The 9,805-nt window shown below is 38.6% G+C and overlaps 2 protein-coding genes across 2 annotated transcripts; one reads left to right on the top strand and one right to left on the bottom strand.

Moving 5' to 3' along the window:
- The first annotated feature begins 1,434 nt into the window (after positions 1–1,434).
- On the top strand, positions 1,435–2,599 carry ora4 (olfactory receptor class A related 4). Its single transcript, XM_028446174.1, has 2 exons — positions 1,435–1,521; positions 1,598–2,599. The coding sequence occupies exons 1-2, from the start codon at positions 1,435–1,437 to the stop codon at positions 2,597–2,599; spliced, it is 1,089 nt and encodes a 362-aa protein (XP_028301975.1).
- A 1,920-nt stretch (positions 2,600–4,519) lies between these two features.
- ora3.1 (olfactory receptor class A related 3, tandem duplicate 1) lies at positions 4,520–9,805 on the bottom strand. Its single transcript, XM_028447418.1, has 4 exons — positions 7,779–9,805; positions 7,421–7,684; positions 4,926–5,171; positions 4,520–4,792 (listed from the first exon to the last, which is right to left on the bottom strand). The coding sequence occupies exons 1-4, from the start codon at positions 8,052–8,054 to the stop codon at positions 4,580–4,582; spliced, it is 999 nt and encodes a 332-aa protein (XP_028303219.1). The 5' UTR covers positions 8,055–9,805; the 3' UTR covers positions 4,520–4,579.

Raw genomic sequence — 9,805 nt, forward strand, 5'->3', positions numbered from 1 at the left:
TCTCTCAGAGCTATGGACACAGGTCAGATAGTGGAGCCCAGAGCGCACAGTAAACATGGTGATGCTGCTTTTAGTTGTTATGCTGCCAAGAAGTGGAACAAACTGCCAGCAGAGCTGAAGTCAGCATCAAATGTGAACATTTTTAAATCAAAGTTAAAGGCACGTTTTTCTCTACTGCGTATGATTGACAGGGATATTTATGGTCATGTTGTTGATGGAATGTGTTGGATGATTTTACTGATGATTTTAAATGTTCTTATTGATTTTAAGCTGTTGAATGTTTTATCATGCAAAGCACATTGAGTTGCCTTGTGTATAAAATGCGCTATACAAATAAATTTGCCTTGCCTTGCCTTGCCTTGCCTCCCCGCACTGTGATGTAGGGCGAGAAGTGTCAAATTTGTCATCAAAGTGGGAACGCGTCATCAAATTGGAGCGAGGTGTTTGGGCTCGCCTTGCAGTGAGACAGGACCAAATAACCCTCTAACTAACAATTGAGGGAATCAATGAAAAAACACTTTGGGCATGTGTATGAAGCCCTAATATCACTTTTATCATGTTTAAAGCACAGAAATGTGCATTTAGCTTAACATGGGCCCTTTAAGATCCATCAAGGGCTGCCAATTGGAATGCTAACACAAAGAGCATGGTTCATTGCATTGCTTTATCTATATTCTATCATCAATTTAGATTGCATGTGTTTAACACATTGTTTAAAGTCAATTTGTGACATGTGAAACATTTATATAGAGTAAGATGTACATAATGGGTCATAGATTGTGGCAGATGTGTTTTGAATGGAAAAAAAATAAACACATCAGGATTCCTTCTTTCAAACAAAGGTTGCTTAGGTAAGAACTTTCAAAGCATTAATGGCTTCATCCCAAGAGACAGATGTGGTTATCAGTGAATAATTAGTACCTGGAGGAAAACATGAGCAGCTGCAAAAACTGTAACCACAGCAGAATCAGTGTGACTGGCTTTTGGCCTTGTTAGCCTTCAATAGTTTACAATACGTATTCATGCAGATAGAGCAGTAAATGATATTAAATGTGATCGTCCACAAGAAACTGTACCTACATTAAGGAGCTTCTGTTTACAGTCAAGTGATGCAGTTAGTTATTGTTACTTAACCTGCTGAAATGCTTTTAAGTCAGAAGATAAGTGGTACTCTCATTTGTTCAATGATGCAACTTGTAATGTGTGGAAAATGCCTCTTCAGTATTTTTTCAAATAACAACTAATTAGTGTTGTGCGACTATGTGATTCTGGTCAGCAATTATTGACCATGTGTGAAGAATGAGTTTGTTTGTGTCTACATATAAAACGCAACGAGTATACCATTACACGCAGCGCAGTGTGTCACGTCCTGATGTATCACACAGGTGTTTTGTCACAGATAATCGACAATGTCGACATGAAGAGGAAGGTGCCATGTCAGAGGTTCTCACTATAGATGCTATTTTGTTTGGGCTCTTGGTTTTTTCAGGGATTCTGGGAAATTTTTTGGTCATCCATGTGGTGAGAACACACACTTTAGTATTGGGTTGAAAATAGTGATGGGAATTGTTCTGAGTCTGTGTATTTTTCCCCTTAGGTGTTTCAGTCAGCAGTCAAGAGACTCGCTCCGTCCGACACTATTTTGGCGCACCTGTCTTTAGCTAACCTGCTAACCTCACTTTTTCGGACAGTGCCTATTTTTGTGTCCGACCTGGGACTAAATGTGTCCCTCTCTCCGGGCTGGTGTAGAGTCTTCATGCTGCTGTGGGTCTGGTGGCGAGCTGTTGGTTGTTGGATGACCCTCGCGCTCAGTCTTTTTCATTGTACCACCCTGAGGCGACAGCATGTGGCCTTTGGGCCTCTTGCTGTGCAGAGGGAGAGGCGGCGGGTGTGGATTGCTTTGGGGGTGGTTTGGGGGGCAAATCTAGTCTTCTCCATCCCAGCACTGATCTACACCACTCATGTTCATGGCAACAGCACCGTGGAGCTGATGGTGATCAGCTGCACCACCCGGCCTCTGCTCGGCTGCATCTGGGAATTCCCCTCCCTTCAGCAAGGCTCAGCTTTCGCCTCTGCCTCTTTGGCTCTGAACGAGATACTGCCACTGGTACTGATGGTTTGCACCAACCTGGCAACACTGCATGCCTTGTTGAAGCACATCAGAGCTGTAACATCTGCAGGCGATTCAGGAGGAGCCGGGGAGCTGGACAAACACGTGTCCACTGAACGTAAGGCAGCTCACGTCATCATGTCCCTGGTGTCTCTTTTTGTTGTCTGCTGGGCACTGCAGGTCGCCGCGGTAACATACTACAACCACGATGGAGGGCATCACGCAGAGGGCCTTCTAACTGTTGCTCATTTCTCAGCTTCACTCTTTGTAGGGTTCAGTCCTATGGTGGTGGCTCTGGGACACGGAAAGCTGAGGAGGAAAATCAGGACCATGATACTAGGCTGGACTAAAATTCTTAAATGTCCCAGTAAGGACACTTTGGTGGAGACAGAACTCCCAAAGACTAAAGGAAAGAATGAAAAGGAAAAGGTTTTTGTTGTTCAAAAAGAGACAAAGGTCCCAAAGAAGCAAGGGAAAATAAATAAATAAATCAATCAAATGAACAAAGTGTACATTTATAAAGATATTATTAAAGATCCCATTCAGCCACAGCCTTCTTCCTTTCAACACAACTGTTGTCATATAGCAACATTTTTAAAGATTATTATAATTTTAGATATTAAAAACAGTTGTTTTATGGGTTTCTTGTTTTCCCCCATTGTGAACTGCCATTTAATCAAATGTCGCTAGCAAGTTTCTGACAAATGTATGTAATATAAGGTGAAACACATGTACACTGTACCAGTAGTCAGCAACTTTCCTACAGGTCAACCTCAGTACAATTTCAAAGGCAACAAATACATCATTCACATCAAAGTTATACATGATAGCAAAATGTCATGGTTCTATATAAATTCTTCTAAACTTGTATGTTTCAAATTAGCCCCAGATGGGTCTATTCGTCAGTGAAAGTGCTATCAGCTTTTTTTTTTTTGGGAGGGGGGGATCTAACGGCAGTCAAAAAATGCTGAGTGTGTCAATAGTATTAGAATACAGACTTTGTATCATAGATATATATAATGATTGGATTTTGTTTATACCTAGTGCGTGTTAGAAACCACTATTCATTCACAAAGCAGTCATACTGGTGAAGGTAAGCATCTTCTGAAGTCATCGCTGCCGTTCTGCCCACAATGTCCCTCCACAAAACTCATTTGTACGTATATATTTGCATTTGTGTGATGCCTCAGGACACAGCAGTTGTGATTGGAATAGAGCGGGTTTTTAACTGCCAGTCCTCCTGTTATTACACTGTTTGTATTGGACAAATGTTCACCATGGTGTTGGTGGATAGTATATATAAGATGCAAGAGTGCACTTTGTTGGACTGTTGAGTCGGGATCTAAGACCTACTGTATCAGTGTAGTTCGCATGTGATTCTGCAGTTTTTTCTCTCTAAACCACAGCTCCTGTAATCACGTAAACATGCAGGATTGGAGGGCTGCATGTTTTAGTTACTTTGTCTTCGTCCAGCAGAAGAAGGCCTGATGAATCTCTTTTTGCAATCAAATACAAATAACCTAAACAATGAAAAAAACAAACAAAAGAAATAATAATCATAAAAAGCCTGTGCCTGGCTAAGCTGTTCCTGCTCTAAGGTTCAGTTATTGGTCAGAGATGCATGAATGCTCTAAAAGCTTGTAATTATAGGGCTGCAGGTTTGAATCTTCTGTGGGTCAATGAGCAAAGCTTTTTAACGCTGTCCGCTGCTCCTCAGGCATGTATGAACCTGTATCACAATTAAGTGATTTATATTATGTTATGAATATTCAAAGCATCTGCTGACAACCAAAAAATATCAATGTAACTTATTCAGAATGGTTACATAATGTAACACTATTTTATAATTTAATTCAGTTATACACATACAGTCGGAACTTCAACAGAAACAAAGTTGATTATCAAACACTAATTTTGTAAAGTTTTGTGTCATCTTTTTTTTTTTTTTTAGCAGTCAATGTTTCTCTCCATACCTGTAAAAAATGTATTTCTTCTTAGTAATTACACATGTAAGATTATTTGTTTTACTGCATCTTTTCATTTCATTTCATTTCATTTATTTGTAATTTTTTTTTTTTTTTTTACCAAGGACAGAAGGTATAAGGAAACAAAAAACAAAAGGAACAAACAAAACTCTTTGTGCAAAAGGAAACTCCAACAGAGAAAAACAATCAGAGATATTAAAAACAATATATAAGAACCATGTACACTTATAATTGCAATAATATGTTTGCTCAAAAGGGAAGGGGAAGAAGAAAGACTTATTTAATCCCACCCCCAATTCCGCATCATACAATTTTCATCATATTGCCTCTGTCGGTTTGGATGTCTAGAAATACACAGTAAATACTAAACAGAATAGGAAAATAAAACTGACTAATTAATAATCAGTAACTTAAAATATAAAAGAATACAATGAAAAATACCAACAATGGTATTCATTCATTGATTAAAGTGTATCACCAGCCATCAGTTAGTGAGCATAGCCTTGATGAAAGATCGCAGCCCACGGTGACCTACAGCCAGAACAGCGGGGGACATGGCAATGAAGATAATGTTGGCAAAGCGAGCAATGACTAGTAGAAACTCAGCTGAAGTGCCACGGTTGTAGTTGAAGTAGTTGACAGAAATGATGCTGGTTCCCCATGATGCAATGAAGAGCATAATGAGTGCAAGAATGACCTGGAAATAATAGAAAAACAATAACACATTCTCGTTGTTTAAAAATAAATACTGATCCGGTCTATTATGATTATTTTGTTTTGCTTTCAAGGTTTTTACTTGTGTGAATTGCAGTAACTCCTCACACTCTCACCTTGGCTGCCCTTCTCTCAGCGGGCACTCGCTTTATGACAGGCGCATTTTTCACTGAGTTCTGAACCCTGCCATGAACGTACAGTGTGTAGAGGCTGCTCAGGTTGGTGATGGCCATCAGAAAGATGGGAATGGTCTCATGTATCACCATAGATGTGGTGGCATAGGCCAGCCCACTGTGTTTGGAGGGGAAGTTCCACACACAACCCAACAGGGGGCGTGTCGTACTGCTCACCAGCATCAGGGTCTGAGGAGAGAAGAAGAAGAAGAAGGCACTTTATCCACATTGCCTTGCATGAATGGTTATGAATCAGGGTCAATTACATTTTTCAGTGACAATCATTTACAATTCAATTACGATTACAATAACCAGAATGTTTTCTAATTACAAGTAAATTACAATTATTTTTCATCCTCAGAAAGTCAATTATGCATGCAGAAGCGCGCGTCTGCATGCATAATTGAGCTGCAATCCTTAGAAATGTAACATTTTACTTTAATATTTGGACAACCACATTGTCATTGCAATAATTTCAATCTTTAGTCATTTAATACTCACAAGCCTACATTCAGCTGGCCTATATTTTGTGCTAGAGCAGGGGTCTACAACCTACGGCTCTGGAGCCTCATGTGGCCCTTTGACTCTTTTGCAATGGCTCTCTATAAAAAAAATATTAAAACTATGATTTATTTCTTACAGAGGGTATTCATGATTAATGACATTGACACCAAATAAAGTCATGATATAACACCCCCTAAAACATCTACAGACCATCAACTTTCCTTACACTTGTGGATAACCTTAGGTTTTAAATATCTGGTAAGATAACTGAACCAACAAAAAGACAATTCTGGAAGAAAATAGAGATTTTATTTTTGTATGAACGTATTTATTTAGCTGCCAATGTGCCGGCTTAATATGCATGATTGATGTGTTGCACGTAATTAGCAATTAGTACGTGTTGACCGACATGATCATGTGTTATCTAATAAAGTTATTTTTTGTAGCACTACTTTTAATCCAGGTGAGATGAGGAAAAATGGCTTCTTTGAGAATAAAGGTTGCAGACCACTGCACTGCACTGATTTATCAGTTGATCAATATCATTGGCCTGATATTGGTCTATCACACTGACATGGATCTTAATCAGTATTGCCTTATATGTTGCCCAATTTTATTATTTTTTTTAACAGAACATAATAGGGATTGTTTTTATTTGTTAGCTCTTTGTGTATTTGATCCATTTTCTTAATTCAGTTTTGGTTTATACATATATTTTGCTCACTTGATTTTTTTTTAGAACCATACTGATACTGGATTTTTTTTTGGCTGATAATGATAAAAGGGAGTTAAATATCTAGATACTGATACATCAGTTGATAATCTTTTTACAGATTACAGAATTTACAATGTATACAAAAATAGTTGTTTTTGCAATGACCATTCACTTGTGAATAAATACAATAATACATCTGCAAAGTCTAACCAAATTTACCACTGTTTTTACTATGCTAAACAATCAAAGATTTGCTCAAATTGTTGATATTTCATACAGGTGAATTGAATTGAATGCCTGCTATTGACGATGCAATAAAACATCCATCGGTTCAAAAGTCATTAATACTCTGAGTAGTTTTTGAGAAGCGTACTTTTTACTTTTACTTATGTATTTTTTTTTAACACCAGTACTTTTACTTGTAATTGAGTGCAATTTAAGCAAAACCTTGGATACTCTTTCCATCTCTGATAATTATGCCATAATTGTAATTAATTAACCACTACAATTACATTTATACATTTACAATTATAATTGACCCCAACCCTGGTATGAATTGTGCATGAATGTTGATGGTAGTTGGAGGGGCCGTAGGCCACCACTGGTATGACTGGTGTGAATCAATAATGGATTCTGTAACTTCTGTAATGTGCTTAGAATTTCCTCGAAAAAGGCGCTATCCAAAACCAAACCCATTATTTTTAATTCACCTGTACATCTATTAATTTTCTTTCCATCTATAGCTCCACATCTCTTAATTTCTATATTCATAATTATTTTCTTTTCCATCACAGTATTAAAAACATTTGGTTTTGATCACTCATTCAGGCAAACAGAAATTCCTGTAGCATATTAACATCCATCCATCTTCTATGACCATGTCATGATCGAGGGATGGTGGGTAAGTTTGTGTTTATTGTCATTTATTTGATCAGGGAGTTGCTTTGTTTGATGAACTCCTTTGATTATTACTTTAAGATTTCAAGTCCATTTTAAAAAGAACCTTCTTCAAAGGCTACTCCAACCTGCTGCCTCCGTCTCTAAATCTAAATTGGTCTTCCACACACGAGAAAACCCTGGAAACCCCTTCCTTTGTAGATTTTTCAGACAAATGAGTTATTTTCATTTTCCTGTAAACTTCTTCAATAAAGCTCCAAATCATCCTGTGTTATGACTCTTCTATTTGCTTGTGAAAAAACTCTTTTCTAGTCCCTCTCACCTCTGTAGTGTTGATGTTCCCATTGGTGGAGAAAATGTGAGCAGGAATGGAATAGATATAGTTCAGAATCCAGATGAGTGCCAGACTGAGCAGCAGAGTCTTCGGAGGGCCCCGGGGCCTATTGATAGTGGAAATCATGGGAGTCACACGCCTCAATGTCTGAAGGTGAAAAGCACTGAGAAAGAGCGTGGACCACACGTTGACAGAGCGAAGCCACACCCACACTCCCATGAGGAACTGGCACCACTCCTTAGAAGAGTACAACTGTTTAAAAAAGAAGAAAAAGATTAGTGAAAATGACACTGAGAGAAGCATTTTCTGCATAGGCAATGTGAAACATAGGAAATCTAACACATACCTCCATTCCTGTGTCTGATATCAACAAAAGTGTGTTCCTCATCACAGACACCAGCAGGTTAGACAGCGCCATGTTGATAATGATGATGTCCGAGTTACGACCGCCCACATGGTCTGTGATGACACTTTTACCAATGACCCCAATCACAACGGCATTGCCCAGAATGCCCATGATTACCAGAAGGATGTAAAACGCAGTTTGAGCGTGGGACACAGAGGCACGAAGCCCCATCCCAACCAGCTCAAGGTTTTCATGGTGTCCTGTGTTGTCTGCCATTGTTAAAAAAAGAAACTAATCCAAGAAGCAGTTTCACGCGCTGGTTTAGGGCATCCCAGTCAGCTCCAGGCCAGTGTAACAATGGTTTGATCCTCCAACATGCTGCCAACACATCAGACTGTGGCTAGTATTTCCAAATATCAAGCACTATATTTCCGCTGGTTTGCAGATGCTATCGCTGCTCTGTAGCACCAATGGCTGAAAGTACATAAATGTAGGTAACTGTGACACTCTAGACTGACAGCCTCTGTTAGAGCTGAAGAAAATCGCAAGGCTCAATATTTTTGCTGGCCTTGGGGAACTCTAGGTGAACGTTAACAAATCACAAGAGATTAATCAGCGTTGCTTTCTTTGCAGTTCAGTTTACGTTAATCTAAAGAGAAGCTGGTTTTCACGAGTGCTTCTCTGTTTGCCTATTTATAGGGGATTTTCGGTGCTTGAACAAAACAATAAAAAACAACTTTAGACATTTTGCCTCTTATTAATTAGTTGGATGATGGATTCTCATAATAAATGCAACTCTTTTGGATCAATTATCTGGAAGAGAAATGGTTAAATGTTTCAATGCACCGTGGTGAAATATCATTTGGAATCATCACTAAAGAAAGAGTGATGTCCAGCCAAAGCCTTGAACCAGGCAGAGTTTGAGTGTTTTCCCACAGGGGGGCAAAACAAAAACAATGCCTACAATGTGTGTAACATATACAATAATGCAAAAAGGATTAGGAACATAGTTGATAATGTTGACTACAAAATTTTGCGTCAACGCGTCTTTTAATGTTGTAAATTCATGATAAAATGAGACCAGTGGCCGCTTTCGGCTTAATTTTTGCTGCAGTACCATACATGAACTGCTTGATGTAGTGTGGCTTCACCATTTTCATGGTGAAGAAGAATTGTGCAACAGAAGAAGAACCAACATAAAGTTTCAAAAGTTTAGGACCATTTCATAGGAAACTTAGACTACAACAAATACATTACACAATCTACAACAAATGAAACAACATATTTTGTATATAACACAGTCACTAACTCCTCTGTACCCACCTTATCCTGCACTGATTCTAGAGGGTCATTGACACTGAACAGGACATTTGGTACATCGCTCTTTCAAGACAGAACTTGAGGCTTGTTAGAGGAGGTTACGACAAATAAAGAGCACCATACCACAAAAATGAAATTTTGAATGTGATTTTAATATAAATGCTATAGGAGCAACATAAATCATATCAAAGTCAAAGAAACAAAAAGGACTGGAGCGGTGCCCCTTTACTGCCTGTTTCAGATGTCTCCTGCTCTAACACACATGAATCTAATGACGGTGTCATCATGCAGCTCTACAGAAAGCTTAATAATGAGCTACCCTTTAACTATAATCAGCTGTGTGGCTTTCATCCACTCTCCCTACCTTTTTGATTGCTGATTTGGATCAGGTGTTTGGCGAAACAAGTAAGAAGGAAGTGCTAAGTGGAAAAAAGCCATAACAGCAAATTAGAGACTCCAATTAACAAACACATTATTTAGACTAGGGATAGGCAACAAAAATGCTATTGTATCTGCTCCGAGGGCCACATTATCAACATTCATGTCAGCATTCAGAACAATGACCAATCAGAGCATTGAAACAGGGAGAAAAGAGGTTTTGCTTTGAGCTCTTTCCTGTGTTTTTTGAATCATTTTCTGCATTTTTGTTGTTGACTTGTGTGTTTTGGGGGTCACTTTCTGTATTTTTTGTTCTTGTTTTCTGTATT

The sequence above is a fragment of the Gouania willdenowi genome, chromosome 5, assembly GCF_900634775.1.
Source record: "Gouania willdenowi chromosome 5, fGouWil2.1, whole genome shotgun sequence".
Taxonomy (NCBI): domain Eukaryota; kingdom Metazoa; phylum Chordata; class Actinopteri; order Blenniiformes; family Gobiesocidae; genus Gouania; species Gouania willdenowi.

What these genes read in the sequence shown, in the direction of transcription:
- ora4 (XM_028446174.1), top strand. Translation starts at nt 1,435, where the DNA reads ATGTCAGAGGTTCTCACTATAGATGCTATTTTGTTTGGGCTCTTGGTT. An exon ending in ATTTTTTGGTCATCCATGTG is followed by an intron (nt 1,522 to 1,597) that starts GTGAGAACACAC and finishes TTTTCCCCTTAG; the next exon opens with GTGTTTCAGTCAGCAGTCAA.
- ora3.1 (XM_028447418.1), bottom strand. Translation starts at nt 8,054, where the DNA reads ATGGCAGACAACACAGGACACCATGAAAACCTTGAGCTGGTTGGGATG. An exon ending in GGAACATCAACACTACAGAG is followed by an intron (nt 5,172 to 7,420) that starts GTGAGAGGGACT and finishes TTCTCTCCTCAG; the next exon opens with ACCCTGATGCTGGTGAGCAG. An exon ending in CTGAGAGAAGGGCAGCCAAG is followed by an intron (nt 4,793 to 4,925) that starts GTGAGAGTGTGA and finishes TATTATTTCCAG; the next exon opens with GTCATTCTTGCACTCATTAT.